We start from the raw sequence: 21,350 nt of genomic DNA, 5'->3' as shown, positions 1-21,350 counted from the left end.
AGTTTCCGTATATGCGCACATCTTCCGTATATGCCCAGTTTCCGTATATGCGCACATCTTCCGTATATGCCCAGTTTCCATATATGCACACATCTTCCGTATATGCCCAGTTTCCGTATATGCGCACATCTTCCGTATATGCCCAGTTTCCATATATGCACACATCTTCCGTATATGCCCAGTTTCCGTATATGCACACATCTTCCGTATATGCCCAGTTTCCGTATATGCGCACATCTTCCGTATATGCCCAGTTTCCGTATATGCACACATCTTCTGTATATGCCCAGTTTCCGTATATGCGCACATCTTCCGTATATGCCTAGTTTCCGTATATGCGCACATCTTCCGTATATGCCCAGTTTCCGTATATGCGGACATCTTCCGTATATGCCCAGTTTCCGTATATGCGGACATCTTCCGTATATGCCCAGTTTCCGTATATGCGCACATTTTCGTATATGCCCAGTTTCCGTATATGCCCACATCTTCCGTATATGCCCAGTTTTCGTATATGCGCACATCTTCCGTATATGCCCAGTTTCCGTATATGCGCACATCTTCCGTATATGCCCAGTTTCCGTATATGCACACATCTTCCGTATATGCCCAGTTTCCGTATATGCACACATCTTCCGTATATGCCCAGTTTCCGTATATGCGCACATCTTCCGTATATGCCCAGTTTCCGTATATGCGAACATCTTCCGTATATGCCCAGTTTCCGTATATGCACACATCTTCCATATATGCCCAATTTCTGTATATGCGCACATCTTCCGTATATGCCCAGTTTCCGTATAGAGAGAAAGTATTTGATATGGAAATTTTACTATTGCCTCAAAGTTTCCATTAAAGTGAAGATGTGCGCATATACGGAAACTGGGCATATACGGAAGATGTGTGCATATACGGAAACTGGGCATATACGGAAGATGTGTGCATATACGGAAACTGGGCATATACGGAAACTGGGCATATACAGAAGATGTACGCATATACGGAAACTGGGCATATACGGAAGATGTGTGCATATACGGAAACTGGGCATATACGGAAGATGTGGGCATATACGGAAACTGGGCATATACGGAAATGTGCGCATATACGGAAACTGGGCATATACGGAAGATGTGCGCATATACGGAAACTGGGCATATACGGAAACTGGGCATATACGGAAGATGTGCGCATATACGGAAACTAGGCATATACGGAAGATATGCGCATATACGGAAACTGGGCATATACGGAAGATGTGCGCATATACGAAAACTGGGCATATACGGAAGATGTGGGCATATACGGAAGATGTGCGCATATACGGAAACTGGGCATATACGGAAGATGTGTGCATATACGGAAACTGGGCATATACGGAAGATGTGCGCATATACGGAAACTGGGCATATACGGAAGATGTGTGCATATACGGAAACTGGGCATATACGGAAGGTGTGTGCATATACGGAAACTGGGCATATACGGAAGATGTGCGCATATACGGAAACTGGGCATATACGGAAGATGTGCGCATATACGGAAACTGGGCATATACGGAAGATGTGCGCATATACGGAAACTGGGCATATACGGAAACTGGGCATATACGGAAGATGTGGGCATATACAGAAACTGGGCATATACGGAAATGTGCGCATATATGGAAACTGGGCATATACGGAAGATGTGCTCATTTACGGAAACTGGGCATATACGGAGGATGTGCGCATATACGAAAACTGGGCATATACGGAAACTGGGCATATACGGAAGATGTGCGCATATACGGAAACTGGGCATATACGGAAGATGTGCGCATATACGGAAACTGGGCAAGAGTCCCTTCTAGTGAGTATTGGTAAACAAGCAGGGGCAGCATTCCCTTTCAGTGGTAGCTAATAAATAAGTAGAGATTGAAGTTCCTAGTAGTAGCAACTGATAAACCTACACGTGGTAGCTTGTGGGGCCATGATGTAATCAAGTTGACACATGATGTAATCAAGTTGACACATGGATAGAAAAGTTATCCAAGTTATTTAATGTCTCGCATGATGCGCTTAATTTCTTCCTGGCCTGCGAAGAGTTTGTACTTATCGACTTGATTATAATGGATAGCCATGCTAAGAAATGTCTCCATTTGGCGATGGTGAGTGATTGAGTGAATAAAATGGATTTGCCTTTATCTAAATTTTCCAAGATCTAGTACCTGTCTAAGGTTGCCTTCGCTTATCTCAGAATATAAGAATATTGGTAGTCTTCAAATTCCTTAGCTTCTAGCTTCAGAATTTCTTTCTTGGCCTCCAAATGAGCAGCCTCAAAGAAAATTTCCACTGATTCCCACCCTAACAGTCACCTATGCCTAGAGGAAGATTCCCCTATCACTCCACCACGTCGGTGGGCAATCATTTTCGCAACGCCATACATAACCTGCAAACAAAATAACTAACCACTACCACTGACGAATGGGAAAGGACCCTAACAATATATTTGAGGGAATGTAATTATACCCGGACACTAAAGTCGTAATTGACTACAAAGTAAGGGAGTAAGGTGAGAGGTTTGAGGGTTGAGGGAGGCTTATAAGACACCGCTTTCCGCAACTGAAACGACCTTACGATTTTGTAAACATATGAGGGCTGGGAGTGATGAGACCTATTTCTAAAACTAAATGAAGAAAGTACCTTAATACCAAAACCCACATACAAGCATTGGGAAGTTGAAGGATACTCTAGTTGGTTATGAGCTCTGCAAGGATGTCAGGAATAATATGACCACCAACTCAAAATATGGGATAGACCCCATGTTATTCAAGAACAACACAAATAGCAAAGGGAATTATGTAGTCAAAGTTTGATACCAAGTCACTTATATTTCCAAATGTCAAATTCAGATGCCAACTGTGAATAATTCTATTCGGCTAGTGACAAAGGAGTAATTTTCTAATGCAAGTCAATACTACTTAGGAATCACCATGGACTTAGATTGTCTTGTAATATTTGGAGCCCTTTTCCGAGTGCCATGAATTCCATCATGTTGTTCATAGCTATCCCACATGACTGAACAAAAACATGTAAGGGGTTTGAGTTAGCATCTCTCAAGATACCACCAATGCCTGCTTTGCCTGGATTTCCTTTAGAGGATCCATCGAACCTTTATTTGATGAAGTATTATGGAGGAGGTATAAAAATACTGGGGCTCTAAGGTTTGTTATGTACTTTGTGTAGAGAACTATCAATGCCCTTTTGTGCTTAGATACCCATATCTTTTAATATGAGTGTCTCATTCTCATATGGGACGTATTCATTTGTAGGTGGAGGAGCTACCATAATCATCTCCCTGATATTATTAAGGATGGTGTCTTGTAGCACTTGTAAAGTCATTTTCTTACCCTCAAATAGTCGTAGGTTCCTCTCTTTCCATAGAGTCTAGAAGGAGAATCTAATGGCTAAGTGTCAAGATTTTGATATCAAAGGGTGTTTAATATTACGTTCAAAACAATCTTCCAACCAAGTTCCAACTATCAAGGTGTTTGGCATTAAACATCTGAAAAATTGTTGGACGAAATTACACAATATGCAGGGGAATGAGCACTTAAGAAATAGATGTTTCATTGTATCTTCCTCCTATGAGAAAAGAAAACATATCGATGGACCCTCAAAACGTTTGGTTCTAAAGCGTTCCCATATTAGTAATCGTCCCCAAGAGATCATCCAGATGAAGGTTGTGATTTTGGTCCATACACAATCCTTCCATAGGTGGCTCCACAGTTTTGACTGTTCTTGGAATTAAGAATCCGCTAACATAGAGTAGCTTTCTTTTAGTGTAAATTCACCTCACGGTTGTCTCCCCCATTACAGGATGTCTAACTTTTCTAATATATAGATTAGTTTATTATGTAACATCATATTATAGTCATTCAAATGATGTGTGCCCTTAGATTGTTCCTACAAGAGATCCCAGTCAGTTTTTGTTTTCCATTTGTGACTTGATGAGCTCCTTAGGATTGAGAAAGATCCTTAATTATTTGGATTTTATCAATGACTTGCATAATTCGACACTGATGCCAGGATTCCTCCTAAAATGTAGTCGTTGTGCCATTGCATATCTCCTAGAATGCATTTTGTTTAACAAAGTCTCTGGTCTGGGAGGACCAATTCCATGCTCCCGAACCTTTAATTTCCCCATCCAATCACAATCGTTCAACTTGAGTAATCAAAGGTAGGTATTTTCATAACCATATTTCCTTCCAGGTTTGAGAAACACCCTAGACCAGAAGCCACTAGAGCTTCATGGCATACACTAAGCTAGTTAGAGTGGGATCATGGAGACCTAACCCTCATTCTTCTTCAGGAGTGTCAATTTATGTCACCCTAATAATGCCCACATGTGTTTATTAGTTGATCCTTTCCATAGGAAATTAGTCCATAATGATTACAGTTGGTTTGGTACCGTGACTAGGACTGACATTACTAAAAGCTGATAGTTGGTTAAGACTTGTAATACCACTTTTGTCATGAAAATCAAGACTAGTATGTAATGGGTTAAACCCCTTTCATAAGTATGTGCAAGATTGATCTGTATCACATTCTTCTTAGACTTTGTGCTTATTGTTTAAAAAACAATTTATAATTTATTAGTGTAGAGGGGATATTTTCTTATCATAATTTCTTTTGCATTATTGTTTGGAGATCCAACATATTATGAGAGTGAGACTAAATCTTGGAGTGTGTAACCAATGAAAAAAATCACATCTCTATAGAAGAAGAAAGGTTGAATTAAGGATTTCATAGAAAAGCAATTATTTTTATTATTTATTTTATTTTTTATCATTTATTTTTTCCTTATTTATTTCTAGATCCTAACATATCATTAGAGTGATACTAAATCTTATCATTATAATGATACTAAATCTTGGAGTTTGTGACCAATGAGAAAATTTGTATCTTTATGGAATAAGAAACGTTGAATTAAAGATGGTCTCGCTTAAATATTTGATATAGCTATCAGGCCTTTTTATTGGAAATAAAAAAAAAAAAGGTTAAATTTATTTTTCTATTATTGTTAGGTTATGAGAAGAAAGGGAATGGTGTCTGGCATGTATTTTGACTACATATCATGTGATTTATAAATGATATCACATTTACTGAGAACCCATTTTGTACTTATTGTTAAAGAAATAATTGTGTCTAAAGAGGCTCTCCACCCGAGTATAATAGAGCTTTGTAATGTTTAACATTTTTAACTTGATCAAAATAGAATAAAATAAAAAATATCTAGCCCAAGTATATTAGAGATGTTGTAATGTCATGTTTAATATTTTTACTATGTCAAAATAAAATAAAAATAAAGAAAAGCATAAAATCAATAATTATATTTATATTTGTAATTATAATTATAATTAATAATGAAACAAGTCTAGATCGATCTTCACTCCCAATCTACCAAGCACTGAGAGGACTCTCAAAACTTGGTAAATGGAGTTAAGATAAATTTAAGCTGGTATAAGAATAAGTTATAACTTTATTTTAGGTTATTATTATTATAATTAACTATAAAAAGAATTAAAATATTAATTAATCATATATACATTTTAAAAACATGTAATAAGATTCTTAATCATGGAAATTCATTCACATTTAACCATAAATATCCTTAACTTGTAAATAGGCTTTGTTACAATATCATATGTCAATACATAGTTTATCAATACTACATGCCTAAAAAAATGTAACTCATTTCATATTAATTTGTTTTAAATTAATAAATTTAATTAAAAATAGAAAAGACATAACTACTCTTAAAATTAATATAAATCTTTAATCTATAACTACTAATAATATTTTAAAATAAATTAATATAAACTTTTAATCTATGGCTACAAAAAACATTTTAAAATATTTCAAAAATAAAATTTATACCATTTATTTAATTATTAAATTATAATTCCAAAAACATTTATACTCAAATATATAAATAATTAATTTTATTTAATTAATATTAAATATTATTTTATATGAAAAATATTTCCTTAAATATTCAAAAATTAAATTCATAAACTATAGAAAGATTAAAATATTTCTATAAAAATATTTTATTTTTACTCAACTATTACAAAATATTCTGCGAGGGCCTCCATGGCGTGAACTTGCACTTCAAGATTCAGTATGTAGTTCGATGTCTCTTGAAGAAGGGTATCAAAGCCAATGCTTCTGCCACCGGGAACCAGCCTCTGCAGGGTCCCGAGTTTCCTGTCAATGGAGCCATCGTCATGGCTGTCTGTCTTTACATCAATATTTTTACAACATCGGGAACTGAGAGAGGCCAATCTCGTTCTCCTTGCCAGCGTTACGCTACGGTTTCGGCGGAGGGAGGATTTCTTCATCTTCAGCGCCCCCATCATCTTTTCTCTGCGCAAGAGGTGAAGGTTCAGAGCTCGACTCCACGCAGAACCCTTTTTCGCAGTTTGAGCCAAGCACATGTCGGCTACGCGCCGAATGGCTCGCTGTCGCTGCGTTTGGCTAGAGCGCCTTCTATGGATCTTTTGCAGCGCGGGGAGAAGACGGGTGAAGTAGACTTGAACTCTTGACATGTTCCTGCACTTCCCTTCCATGGCAACGAGATTTCTGGGCTTCTATTCTTCTGCCTGGACAAGATCTTGGGGGCAGGCGATATAAAGCCAGTGAGGAAACAGATGTGGGGCAGCAGTTGGAGACCCTATTATCTATTCTTCTATGTATGTGCTTCGGCAACAAGCGGGCTGAGGAGACTCTGTTATCTGTACAGGGCATCATGTCGGAGCTCTCCGTGATCAACTGACGAAATCTTACCAATTCCAGAGTTCTTCTATCGTCGATAATGGCATGGTTCGCATAGAGGTTTGGGTTTTTGAAGGAAATGAGGGCAGGGTTGATTTTCCAGAATGAATTCAAATTTGAATTTCATTACCCCGCGCATAATTTAAAAACTTGACTGTATACAATCATGTATGCTCCATGCCATAACCTATCAAAGCATGGCGTACTATCAACTGGGATCCATCATGGATGCATAAGTCATGGTGGATGAATGCGAATACATACAGAGACATTGATCGGAATCTGTTCGTCGGGAAAGGATGCACACGGGTTGACAGCCATAGCCGATGTCAGAACCCGTCTCCCAAGACTGTCCTTAGACTCTGTTAAGAGAGCATTTACTATGCTATAGTCCATGAAATAGCACTTGCCCTCGCGGAGGGCGAAAGAATTGTCTTTAACCACAGCTAAAGGTTTTTCGTGGTGACGACAGAAACTGGGGCATTCCTCTGCCTTAGGTAGACGACTTCATCTTATTTTTGAATGTACTCAATCTACTCTAGCACGTGATCATTAGAAGTGGTTTGATCGAAGAGTTTTTTATATAATTTGGAGATTGGTTAGTGATGATTTCATTTTATAAGGGTTTTTATAATTTTAATATTGGTGAAGTTATAGTTATTGTAAAAATATAAAATTATGTTTTTGGGAAAAATTATTTTCTTTATAATATTATTTTAACACTTATTTATAATTTAGGATAAATGTAATATGTGGAAAAATTTAAATTTAATTATTTAAAAAAGAATTATTAAGTGGAAGTGGTAATAAATATTGAGTAAAATATTATATTTTAATATTATATTTCATGGAAGATTTCGTCTTATTTTATTTATTTTTTATTAAAAAAATAAATATATTTGAAATTCATAAATAATTGTAACTCTTATATAAACATTTGAATAGAGTATAATTAAGATGTTGTAATTTTAAATATTTTTACTTTGTCAAAATAAAATTAATAAAATAATATAAAATACATAAAATTGATAATTATATTTATAATTATAATTATAATTAATTATGCCTTAGGGGTAGCTCAATTGGTAATTGGGTATATGTGATCATTGAAACTCAAGATCAACCAGATTAAAATCACCATGTCTTGGGCTTAGACGCGACGAAGCTAGGTAGCTAGGTGGACGGTGGGTTGCTCCAGTCTACGGTGAGTAAAAGGAGATGAAAAAACTATCTACTTTTACTTTACTATCTCCCCTCAACTGTATCGTAGCTATCATGTGCCTCGGAGATGAAAAAACTATCTATTTTTACCCTATTATCTTCTCTCAATTCTATCGTAGCTATCATGTGCCTCGTGTGACCTGGAATGTATCGTAGCTATCATGTGCCTCGGAGATGAAAAAACTATCTATTTTTACCCTATTATCTTCTCTCAATTCTATCGTAGCTATCATGTGCCTCGTGTGACCCGGAATACAAGGAGGAGGACATATCTAGCCCCCCATAGGTTTACTAGTAGTTACGTGTCAGACGGGTGGTTGGGTTCGTAATTATAATTATAATTAATTATGACTAATAATTAAACCAGCCTAGAACCATCTTAACTCAGGATCTACCAAGCACACAGAAAGATCAAACACACAGAAGGATTAAGTTTCTTGAGATTCAAACCTCTTTTAAAGTGAAAAAAAATTTCTAGGAGTTTGGTAGATCCAAAATTAAGATAGATCTAGACTGGTATAATTTTGAGATTTATTAGTAATAATTGTAGTCACAAGGTTTTTATATAATTTTATTATATATGTGAAGTTATAGTTATTAAAAAAATATAAATTTATGTTTAAAAAAATGACCATATTTTATTTTATTATTTATAATTCGCTATAAATATAATATACTAATAAATTGAAAACTATATATATAGTTTATATATATTTCTCTTGGAAAAAGGCGTAATTTTATTAATGATGAGAAATTACATTATGTATATGCCGTAGCATATGCATATTGAGGCTAGTTGGCCTCACCATCTGTTTGTCAAAAACAACAACAAAAAATTGGATTCTCCACGTAGGGAGTTCATTTGAAAGTCTCAAAATTGTACTGTCACTTATCACTTATAGCTATAAACTGTCAAAACTGTCTTTGTGGAGAGAGTTCTTGTAGGACCATATGTTCAGAAATTAAAAAAACATACATAATACTAGTAAAAATAGAAATATAAACAAAGTGCTTATATCCCTTGTGGCATATGAAGATCTATGAATGGTCTGTGATAATACTAATGGAAGGTTCCATCAATTTCTTCCTGAATTAACCAGTTCTCTTCCTGCCGGTGCGCTGCCTCCTTTGATAGGAAGTCTGCCCCTGTGTTTCACTCCCTGTAACTGTGATGACAGACAAAATTATCAAAGGATTATATAAGTCTGTGAGCCTCAGCCAAAACGTGCCTCAATGAGAATGCAGAGCAATGAGATGTTCTATTTAACCAATTGCAAACTAGTTTGGAATCCCCAAACAGTTGGAGATGAGTGCAATGTTTTTCAAGGGAAAAGTGGAGGAGATGTTTGGCGGTGGCTAGCTCAGAAAAGTTGTTTGTGCCTCTTCCCAGATTCATTTGGATTTTGAAGCAGTGGGATTCACTCAGGAAAAGAATGCCCCCCCCCCCCCGCCCCACAGCCCTCCTCTTGGGCTGATCCGTCAAAATAGGCCCAAGGGATTGATTTATCAATATGCTCCGGTTGAATGTCCCTTGGGGGAGGTTGAGATTCTTCCTCAGGTAATAGGTCAAAATCTGTTATAACTCTGGTTCTAATGGAGAGCCAGTGGGGATCCCTGAGGTCAAAAATGGCCCGGTTTCTAGCTGTCCAAAAACTCCAGCACATCAGTAGTGGAAAATTCCTATCCTTTCCCATGTGGCCAATGAACCAGCTATTCCAGGCCTCATGTAAGGTTCTTGCTCACCAGCCTTGAAGTGTGTGGTAATGAGCAAGGATGATGTTCCATTCATCTGTAATGATGGGGCTGTCCAGGAAAAGGTGCTCAGTACTCTCCTCATTGCTTATGCATAAGTGACACCAAAAGGGTCCATGGAAGGATCGCTTCATCAGATTAAGACCTGTCAGGATTTTGTTGAAGAGAATTGACCACATGAGTAGACGTGTTCTGGGGGGCGCTTTTAGCTTCCAAAGATCTTTCCACCAAGGCTTTATATGCTCTGGTTTTGAAAATTCCATGAGCTTTAGATACCCATCCTTAGGCGAATATTTTCCATTTTTTGGATGAGCCCACACTAGGTCATCCTCTCCTTATATTATCCGAATATGTGCCTAAGTAAGAGCCTCTGTAAATTCATGCCAGGCTTGATGCCATTGTGCTGGAAGGTAAATGTCTAGGGCCGATTTCCAGGCCTGCTGAAAGAGAGAAGTGTTTGTAGAGTCAACAATATGACTAAGATGAGTATACCCTTGTTTAGCTAAAAGACCAATCACTTCAACTGGAAGCCTATGAGCATTTTCGCAACCAATCCAGGGGTCAACATTAATACATACTGCAGTTCCCTCATGAATTCTCCATGTTATGCCTTCTCGAATGAGGGGGATAGAGTTTAACATCGCCTTCTCGAATGAGGGGGATAGAGTTTTTCTCTTCTTTTATGTAGTTTATGGATCTTAATCTCTTCCAACCCTTGCTTTGTACTTTTATAAATCATCATTTTGATATTGATTATAGATTACATATCTTTGTTTTTTTTCTTTGATAAGTATGTTAAATGCATGTTAAATGTTTTAGTTAATGTTTTTTTTTGGTCAAGAAAGAGTGGAGCCTTCAATTAATCACAAGAAAGATTACATATGTTACATATCTTTACAAGTGTAAAGACCAATAAGGGGCAAACCCGTTGATGATTAAACATCAACAAAACCCGAAACAAAACCCAAAACAAAACCCGAAACCTTACACATAAACCTCCAGCCATTATCCAACCCGATGGCCATTCGATAAGACCCCCAATGATCCAACGGTCCTTAATCGGAGACTTGCGCGACCCTTACTTGCTTTACGGAGCTGACAGAGAAAATAAACTGTCAATGTATAAAACTTCAGGTCCGTTCTTGGACTTAACCTCCTCCCATGTTGAAACCTGATATCCTTTCGATCAAGATCCTGTAAGATCCAACGGTCATTAATGATGGCATTGTGTAAATTTGACTTGATTAGTATTTCTAGGCACTACTCTAAGGCCATGAGCCCCGCCATGTTATTAGTGGCAGTCCCCAAATGACTATGAAAGATATCCTTTATGCGCCCTTGATCATCTTTGATGACCCCGCCAAATTCAGCCATCGCTGGGTTACCATTAGAGGATCCATCTATATTGATTTTCAATAAACCATGAGGAGGAGGTTGCCAGAAGTCTTTACCAACAGTTATCTGGCTCACACCCTTGTTTATGCTCTGGGAACTAGCGAATGGAGACCCAACTGCAGCAGTATGCGAGCATCCTGGGGCAAAGTAGGGTCCTCAAGAGGTCTCCACAAAAGGGCTCCAATAGTGTCTTTGAGTTTTCGTAATATTTGTGCAATAATGTTCTGGGTTGAGCCAGTTTTGTTCTTGAAAATCCTGTCATTGTGTTCTTTCCAGACATCCCAGATTAAAGCCTGGAACCAGAGGGAACAGCCCCGCCCCCACAGCCTGCTTCCTGAGCCGAGCCATCAAAATAAGCCCAGGGCTTAGATTTGTCTCTGATCTCAGGTCTGATGGAGCGGGGGGGGGGCAGGGGAATCCACTTCAGGTAGCAAGTCGTAATTAGCAATCGTGTGGTGTAAAATGGTAGGCCAATGGGGGGTCCTTAAGTTGAATATGGCTTGGTTACACACAATCCATAAAGCCCAGCAAACCAGCAATGGTATGTTAATGGATTTTCCGGTGTGATTTTGGCACCAATTGTTCCAAGCTTCCATGAGATTATTACCTTACCAGTTTTTTAAGCTTGGGTAGTGAGAGGTGAGGGATTGCCAAAATTCTAAAGCAGTACTGCACTTTAAGAAAAGATGTTTTGTACTTTCTTCTTCCCCGCGGCATAAGTGGCATCGGAAGGGACCATAAAATGATCTCTTCATAAGATTGGTTCCGGTAGGGATCTTGTCAAAAAGAATGTTCCACATCAATAAGCGCGTGTGAGGTGCTGCCTTAAGCTTCCAGAGTGTTTTCCAGGTGGGGAGGATATCCGGAGGCTTGAATGATTCCATGAGCCTTAAATATCCTTTTCTCGGGGTGTATATTCCATGCTTGGCAAAGGCCCAGATGATCTCATCCGGTCCTTCTATGAGTCTGATGTGTGCCTGGGTGAGGGCGTCTGTATACTCCTGCCATTCGTGATGCCACTGTACAGGAATCTCCAACGCTTGTGTTGATGTCCATGCCTGTTGGAGAAAGGTGGAATTATCGTTATCGCCAATATGCTTAATATGAGTTACCCCTCTGCCATGTAGATGTCTAATAAGATCTACAGATAATCTATGAGCATTGCCACAACCGACCCACGGGTCCAATCCAATTCGAACTGCATTACCTTCCCTTATACGCCAAGTTATTCCTTCTCGCAGCAGTGGTAATGAGCCTATGACTGCTTTCCAGATATTGGATATGTTTTGGCTTGTTCCATGCTGCAGACGAAACCAGTCCATTACATTCAGTGGCTTGATGTATTTAACTAGTGCAACTCGAGTCCAGAGACTATTAGTGGTGAGGAGCTGCCACCCAGCTGCTAATGCTCTGGAGAAAAGATCAAGCCTCTTTATGCCCCATCCTCCCCAACTTTTGGGTTTAGCAATGGTGTCCCATTTAACCCAGGCAAAAAGCTTCCCCGGATGGTGACCTTTCCATAGAAATCTACAGCAAATACTTTGTAATCGACTCAATATTCCTTTTGGTATCCAGGCCAAGGTCATCCAGTAGACTGGAGTGGCTTCTATAACAGCCTTAATGAGAACCAATCTGCCTGCTCGAGAGAGATATTTGTGGTACCATACCTGTAGCCTTTTTTCCACTTTCGCTATGAGCCAAGTCCAGTCTGCTATCCTGTATCCGAGAGGTTTTAATCTAAAACCCAGGTACTTTATACCTTCCGTCAAGCTCAGAGAGGTGAAAGGGAAGCGCTGTACTGCAAAAGTGAATTCATGATGAGTACATCCGACTGTGGTAATCGTGGATTTGTTATCATTGATCCTCATACCTGTAGCATGCTGGAAGAGAAGGATTAAGTTCTGTAGAGTAGTAGTATCCCCAATGCTGCCATTTAAGAATATCAGAATGTCATCAACAAATAATAGATGAGAGATAAAAATTATCCGCAATTTTAATGCCAGTCAGTAGATTCCTATCTCGAGCAGATGTAATAATCCTACTTAATCCTTCCATAGATAAATAAAAATTATTACTTTTAAAAACATATTAATTTCAATCATAAATAAAAATTAGTACTTTCCAGAACTTATTAATTTCAAAATATTCAATCAAAATAACATTGATTAAAACATTTAACATAGTTATAAAAAAGACAAAAATATGTAATCTATGATTAATATCAAAATAATAATTTAAAACATATTAATTTCAATCATAAATAAAAATCAATATTTTTAAAAACATATTAATTTCAAAATATTCCGTCAAAATAACAATGACTAAAACATTTAACATAATTATCAAAAGAAAGACAAAGATATGTAATCTATGATTAATATCAAAATGGTGGTTTATAAAAGTACAAAGCAATGATCTCCACAGCAAAAGGAAAAAATCATTAATAGAAAAATCAAAGAGCTACACAAGGTTAACCATCACTGAAAAAATAAACTGATAGAGATATATCAAAATGATGATTTATAAAAATACAAAACAAGAGTCTCCACAAGGTTCCTAGCAATGGAAGAAGTCACCAATGGAAAAGCCAAAGGCCTGCATAAGGTTCTAAGGCCATCAATGGAAAATAAACCGACAGAGATGCGTAGTCTATAATCAACATCAAAATGGTGGTTTGTAAAAATGTAAAGAAAGGGTTTGCATAAGGTTTTAGTAAAGGAAAAAGACATCAATACCCATCTATAATCAACATCAAAATGGTGGTTTGTAAAAATGTAAAGAAAGGGTTTGCATAAGGTTTTAGTAAAGGAAAAAAACATCAATGGAAAGGCTAAAGGTTTACTCGAGGGTACAAGCAAAGGAAAATGTCATCCATTAAAAGAAAAATAAACAAAGATATATAATTTAGATCAATATTATTTTTAATTTTTTTAATAAATAAATATTTTTATTTTTTATTTTTGAGTTAAGAGATTTATTTTATAATTTTTATATATTTTTTAAAATAAAAATTATGTTTTAAATAGAAAAAAAAAATGCTATAATAAAAATAATGAATTGTAAAGTAATTCTAAATAAATAAAATAAATATGTTGTAATGTAATTAAAAATAAAATAAAATAAAAACTAAAAATGATTAAAATAAAATATTTTAATGTTGTTTATAAAAAAAATATTTAATGTAGGTTATCACTAAAATATTATAATACAAATTAATATTGCTACTAAAAATACATTAATAATAAAAAAAATATTTTTATTTGGTCTTATATATAGTATATTTAGCATTGAAAAATACAATTTAAACAATGAAAAATAACATTGTATTTTACAATCTAAAAAATTTGCATGTGAAGAAATTTGATCCCTCTTAGCTCATGTTAAATCCATAATTAAGATGAGTCTATACTAATATTATAAAATAGAGTTATATAGATACATAGAAAAACATGAGTATAGCCGGGGTTTGTTTGCTAATTGAAAACATCTATCAAAATTCTAATACATAATTGCTCAAACTACTTTATTTAGCCCTTAAAAACTTAAAAATTAAAACCTTTACAAAATTATATGACCATTTACCAAAGAAAGAAACAAACAAAAAAAACTAAAACAATAACCATAACAATACATCACCATCAACCAAAACACTAAACATAAACAACTATCAACCAAAAGACTAAACATAAACAACTACTAACAGAAAAGCAAAACAAAAATGATTTGTAAAAATACAAAGCAAGGATCTGCACAAAGTTCCAACAAAGGAAAAAATATTCAATGGAAAAGCCAAAAGTTTACACAAGGTTCCAAGCAAAGGGACGAGGAAACGAGGAAAACTTAACCATACGAGCATAGCAGTTCCCAGAGAGGGACCTCATGGGTTTTAAAAAAAAAACGTTTAGTCATGACTTTCATTTCGAACGCCAATTTATAGGAAATATTAGGCAAAGAACGGCAATAGAATTTTGAGATAATACCAAAATTTAGTTAATAGCATGGCTGTAAATTTGGCCAGTCACTGAAATGGAGCTGGAGTTTGGTTAGTAGTCGTGTATAAACAGAACAATAGCAGCATTGAATTAGAGTTCAGTGAAAATGCGGTTTTTTTGGTTGATGCAATTTTAATAGATTTGATGGCATTTTAAAAAAAATGTGAGGTTTTGAATAGTTTGAAAAGTTATTAAAATATCTAACTTGCTATATCTCTGGCACTTTGATTTGTAAAGTTAATTTGAAATCAATTATTGGAATTTTGATGGAGATGAATCTTTAAAATATTCAACAAAAATATTATTATTCATAAATATATATTTATGTTTAACAAAAACATTGTTTTAAAAAAAAACATTTATATTTAGTATTAAAGTTGAGTTGTAGCCATTATGAATTAATTTTTTTTCTCAAATCTGCTATTTTTTTAATAGGTGAATGCTATTTTTTTTAATTGTAGATTTTTCTTATTCCAGATATTGAAATAATATCCAAGTTGTGTTCATTAAATAAATCAAATCCCAAATTTGGTCATAGAAAAGTATGTAACTATCAAATCCCTCACTTAGCAACTTCTGAAGGCTGTAGCAGATAGCTCAGAAATTTGTTTCCAGCAAACTTATATTCACAATAGATATATTTTACAGAATAGAGCTGTGTATGCAGAGAGGTAAAAACCATTTTGGAGGCTGAATAAGCTAGACAGCTGTGAATCAATACCAAACTATAATTGAATTTGAAAATTACTGTAAGAGCAATAACACACCATCCATAGAGAAATGAATAATCACCAATAACGGTCTTGAATACACAATTCGGCAAAACAATGAGAAAACGAGCAGATCCTCTCGGCAACAAATGGCGCCGCCGGGTGCTGCCATCCATTCGTCGGAATCACAGCATTAGCGACCCTTTCTTCTTCTTTTAGGTTTTGTATTCCTACAGCTTCTTTAGTAAACAGCAACCTGTCAACATCTTCTGTTCCCAATGGCGACAGCACGAGCGGAGATAAGAAAGGAATTGGGCTCCTGCAACATAACACCATCGATTCCGATGACGGCCTTTTTAACTGTATTTTAGCGGGGGCCCGTTTCTGCAATCGGCTGAGAAGCTGCGGCCGCTCGCTCTCAGAGACCAAGAATCGAATCCCAGCCTCGGCCGCATCATGGCCGTGTCTCGCCATCGATTGTAAAGGCCTTTCTTGCTCAAATTCAACAGCGTCGCCACCACTGTTTCTTGCGGCCATTTCTTGCCTGTTAGAATCTCCCTGGCTTATTTAAAGAAGAAAAAACCTTTTCTGGCAGATCTGATTGCCTGCAAACGGTTCAACAACTTGCACAGCCTGGGATTATGGTAGAAATCGGTTGTTATATAAACAGCTGGAAATTGGGATTCGGATACAGGTTGCAGAGATATATATAGATCTCACTCCCGTCTGTGGGAGAATTACGAGCGGTGGTCAAGTAATGGAATAACCAGGGCGCCCAATTTCAAAATTTAAAATTCAAATCCTTGATGCATGTATGGTATGGGATGAAGGGGTCACACGGACGATTGACAACATCACATGTATGGTATGGGATGAAGGCAAGTGCTATTTCATACCCTATGTCGTTTCGATGGGCATGAATACAAACAACGATGGCATCATGCATATCTTCATCACTATGTAATCGGAATCTGTTAGCCGAAGAACCGAGGCGATGTGAGAACCCGTCTCCCAAAACTGTCCTTAGACTCTGTTAAGAGAGCATTTACTATGCTATAGTCCATGAGACTCTGTTAAGAGAGCATTTACTATGCTATAGTCCATGAAATAGCACTTGCCCGACTAGACTATCCACAATCTCACCATTGGGTTGGAGATGAAGGGTCGCTTCACTACAAAACATGATCCCCTCGTGCACAACTGTCATGCGCACTGAGTTAACACGTATAGGAGCCAATACATTTGCGCCCTCAATCCCCGATCTCACACTCTGCCTCTCTCAATCTGTTACAACAACTATAATCTGAATCGCCCCAGTAAAAGATGCTCTGTCAGTTTAACTAATAAAATTGATTGTGATGAATAGAAACACTCCATGTGTGACCGACAGTTTGGATTTGATAAGGGTGATTGACACAACCTCTGATCCTTGTCAGTTATGTATTACGTCCCTCTTGGCAACGATTCGAGCTACCCACCAACTATTGCACGGACTTGACTATGGTGTGACTGGTGCATTCAAGATTTTAGCCCGCGCGATCTCTTGAAACCGTAGATTTGGCAACACAATGTTCGACCCTCACACGGCCTCAACAATGGACGTAGCTCGGCTACCACCACGCATGGTGAATTGTATAGATCCATTAATCGGCTCCACGTGCAGTCACTTGCGTCTAAGAAATAGTCTGTCTTGTCTTCCACTCAACAATTGTGCTAGTCGCAGCCTATGCGTTAAGACAATAAAGCCACCGAATTAGCCCGACCATGCTCGACTTGTCTCACAAAGAAATATTGTCGTGGAAAAAGGTCCGACGGAGCCAGCTCTCAATACCATTGAATGGGAATTAATTAAGTTTCTAACCTACTTCAATCGCCAAACCTTCCCCATTTTACCAATTTTTCTGTGAGAGACTATAGAGAATATAATTAGTTCCATACAATAAATACAATAAATGCAGATGCCCAAGACTGACCCTTCTCTACGTGGTGTTCACGATACATAAAAAGAAACATTGCTTCAATCCCCAAATAAATTTTTTTATTCCCTGCTTCTAATTGATGAATTCAAGGCATTGACTTACGATGCTAAGGGTGTTCAGAAGAAAATATTGAATGCAATCCTAGAGCATATAACAACAGGGTTGAATATTTGCAAAGTGGAATCTCAATGAAAGGATTGATGATCCCCCGTCACTTGACTTGCCAATAAACTTCACCTAACTCGCTTGATTGGGACTCGGCCCAAAGCTGAATAAACAGATTGATCTCAACACAGAAATTTTGTCATAGCAATCATCTTAGCCTCTGACAATTATCTTTGCTCCGGCAAATGAAGTTTAATTCTGACAACTTGTAAACAACTCGCCTAAGAACAATCTCAAAGGAATGCCCCTGTCTTCAGTAGAGAAAAAACCCATGAACTTGACTGAATTGATTTTCAATAAAAATACCCTCACGCTGGAACGATGCACAACTCTAATACCACTGTATTATCTCAAACCGAAAAATTTGGGAATTTAAATAAAAAATTCTTCACATAACAATTTCCCATACATTTTAACAGAACATTGCCATGTAAAATAAAAACCAGTAGAACACAACAATTCAAGAAAAGGATGAACATAAATACTGTCAGGTTTATTTATAATGGATAAGTAGGATTTACATGTTGATACAACCATATGTAGCTGAGATGGAAAGCTGGCATCAAGAATCTGCTCCAATGCTGCAATGGTCCTCAAAATTGAACGGAACTGCTAAGCTCGCTTGTGAATTTTGGATGAATGCACCAAGGGGAGAGATGAGTCTTGCCCACTCTTACTGAATCACCTTAGAGTTTTCTTCCTAGGGCTACTGAAGTAGAGAACTTCGTCCTCCAACTCTCAACAAAGATAAATGCTCAAGTCCTAGATGTCCTTTAATAGCCTCCTCCTCCTCCTTTTACAGATCTAATGAACTCCTCTAGAAGCTTATATTTTATTATTATTTTAATCATTGAGCACATTTCCATCTTTTTATTTCAATTAAAATATCTTTTTAATGTGGGAAAATGGTAAATTGGCCACCATGCCTCCTTAGGCCACTGTAAATCCCCACTAACTATCCCATCATATAAATCCTCTGGTTCCGGGTCCAACGAACTATTACACTAAGGTATTCCGTCAAGTATTCCTCTTTGAATGTCACCTTAAGTGTAATTAATTGTGTTAGGCACAATAATAATGTAGTTTTACAGAATTATTAGAATGCAATGGAACCAGAAGTGAGTTGTGTGGAATCAATCCTGATGATGGAAGATGGCAAGTGAACTCCTCTAGACCCCATAAAACATCTCCAAAATCCCCTAGGCCGACTAATGAAGTTGATGAAGTAAACCTGTACCTATGACCTCTGTATGCCTCCAACCCTGAAAGTCCACCATGACCATGCCATAAGGAGTAAACGTGCACCTGTGACCTTTGTCTACCTCCAACTCTAAAAGTCCATCCTAACCATGCCATAAGGAAGACCAAGAAAAAAACATCAAAAATACTAAAAAAAAGCAGTAATAAAGAACGATCATGTTGGAAAAAGAACCAATACTCCAAAGATTTGTTCTGAAAATTATATGTTAGATCGTTGATGATTAGAAAATGACTTATTCAACTAATGATGGTCTAGAATAATGAAATTGATAGAAAAAAGGAATTAGTAACAATATTCTCATAGATCAACTTGATTGCGATAAAATAAAAACCAAGTGTTAAATGTGACCAATCAACCAATAGATTCAATTGGCCACCACATATGACTCTAAAGGATTATATTCAAGTGTATTTGTATGTAAGTTCATCAACAATTCCCTACATCTCCTTCATATCTCTTTTTGGCCCTTTATTCAGCCAAGGTGAGAAACCCTAATTTCAATGGTTACATGAGATTGAAATGCAAGCTATAGTGTGAGATGTTCTCCTAGTTTTGCCTCTACAATGTGTGATATTGTTGATACTAATGTTGAGGACATTTGTATCAGCCTCAATTGGTAGTTTCCAGGACCATATTTCTCTTGACCTCATGTAGGATGATGCCTCTCAATTATCCTACACTGGTGCCATTCTTGGCCTGAAAGTGACTGGGACAATGTGGCTCCCGAAGAGTATTTCATAGGTCTACGAAGGGAGGGAGTGTGCCCTGATTAGTCAATTTAGTGTCCTAAATTGCTACATAAATTATCAATCCGGGAGTCGTAGACTGATAAAGTTTAGTGCACTATATGTGCTAGATAACCCTTGTCTTACCTCACTATTTTCAATTTTATGTCGTTTTGGGGTTTTTGTTATGTTAATCTCCTAAAGTGCTATAATGCAATTGAAATCCTAATTTATTGCTAGAATGAGAGTTTAAAAGTTCTTTTAGATCAAATTTGGATGTGGAGTTGTTAAGAAGATGAAGACAAAGTTGATTCTCTTCCTTGTTGTAATATTTCCCAAAAGTATGAGCTCAAAAGACTCTTAAACTATTGTCTGTAAAGTCAGAACTTGAATAAGAAAGTGGATGTGCAACTACATAAGTTAAACTAAAAAAGAAGTACTAGAAATGGAACTGCTACCTTTGCTGTCCATTCTAACTGCGAAATTAAATTCTAATAAACTACTGTAACTGAAATTAAAGACAAGAAACTTGAAAATTGCTTTTAAACTAGCCACCATCTCATTCATAATCATAACATTCCGCCAATGTTGGCTTTAAAAACATCATTTATATGGGATGAGAAAGTGACACTAAACTATCTAATGCTATACTAATGGAAAGCAAGTTATCTCATTCATAATCATAACATTCTGCCAATGTTGGCTTTCAAAACATCATCATGTAATCATGAGAGAACAAATGACTACACTAAGCAAAAAAGAAAGTAAACAATCAAATCCCAATCATAACTTCACATATTGCCAATTTTGTTCTTAAGCAACTAGAAAGACTCAATGAGACATGAATTTATGTAATGAGTATCCTAATGAGCAGAAAGCATAAACAACTTTGAATTGAAAACTAAAGTACAACAGAAGGAGTTAGTCCCAAAAATGCAAGTTAAAAACTACAAGTAAGCTCGAGCATAAATTAATTCAAGACCTACTGCTACTCTGAAATGCAATGCATCTATTAAATTAGTGACACGCTGCAAAACCTGTACAGGGTTAGAACGATTAGAAACATAAATAAACGCAATCAATATATAGCTGAAATGGAAAGAAACATAAACGAAAATGTACAGAACGAAAAGAAAGAACCTCAACTACACAGAGGCCCTCTGTACAGCTTTAGTTTAACACACAAAGCTTACTTCAACGCACTCAAACAACCATGTGAAAATAGAGTCTTGTATTATAAAAACAGAGTATGATATGTCTCGTCTACAAAGCGGAATTACACTATGCAAATAACATTAACAATATTCACTAGTCTGCGTTACAAAACACTGG

The 21,350-nt window shown here is 36.7% G+C and overlaps 1 protein-coding gene across 1 annotated transcript; it reads right to left on the bottom strand.

The window, feature by feature from the left end:
• Positions 1-6,100: 6,100 nt before the first annotated feature.
• Positions 6,101-6,665, bottom strand: LOC149148354 (transcription factor bHLH149-like). The gene has a single exon (XM_089442153.1). It carries the CDS (start codon positions 6,611-6,613, stop codon positions 6,101-6,103), a length of 513 nt encoding a protein of 170 aa, XP_089298279.1. The 5' UTR covers positions 6,614-6,665.
• Positions 6,666-21,350: the final 14,685 nt, after the last annotated feature.

The sequence above is a fragment of the Pinus tabuliformis genome, chromosome 9 (genome assembly GCF_031772625.1).
Source record: "Pinus tabuliformis cultivar Carrire ecotype Pingquan chromosome 9, CPIR1, whole genome shotgun sequence".
Lineage (NCBI taxonomy): Eukaryota > Viridiplantae > Streptophyta > Pinopsida > Pinales > Pinaceae > Pinus > Pinus tabuliformis.
Note: the sequence above shows the minus strand (reverse complement) of the source record. Positions and strands in the feature narration are given on the sequence as shown.

Coding starts and splice junctions, on each gene's coding strand:
- LOC149148354 (XM_089442153.1), bottom strand. CDS start 6,613: ATGGAAGGGAAGTGCAGGAACATGTCAAGAGTTCAAGTCTACTTCACC.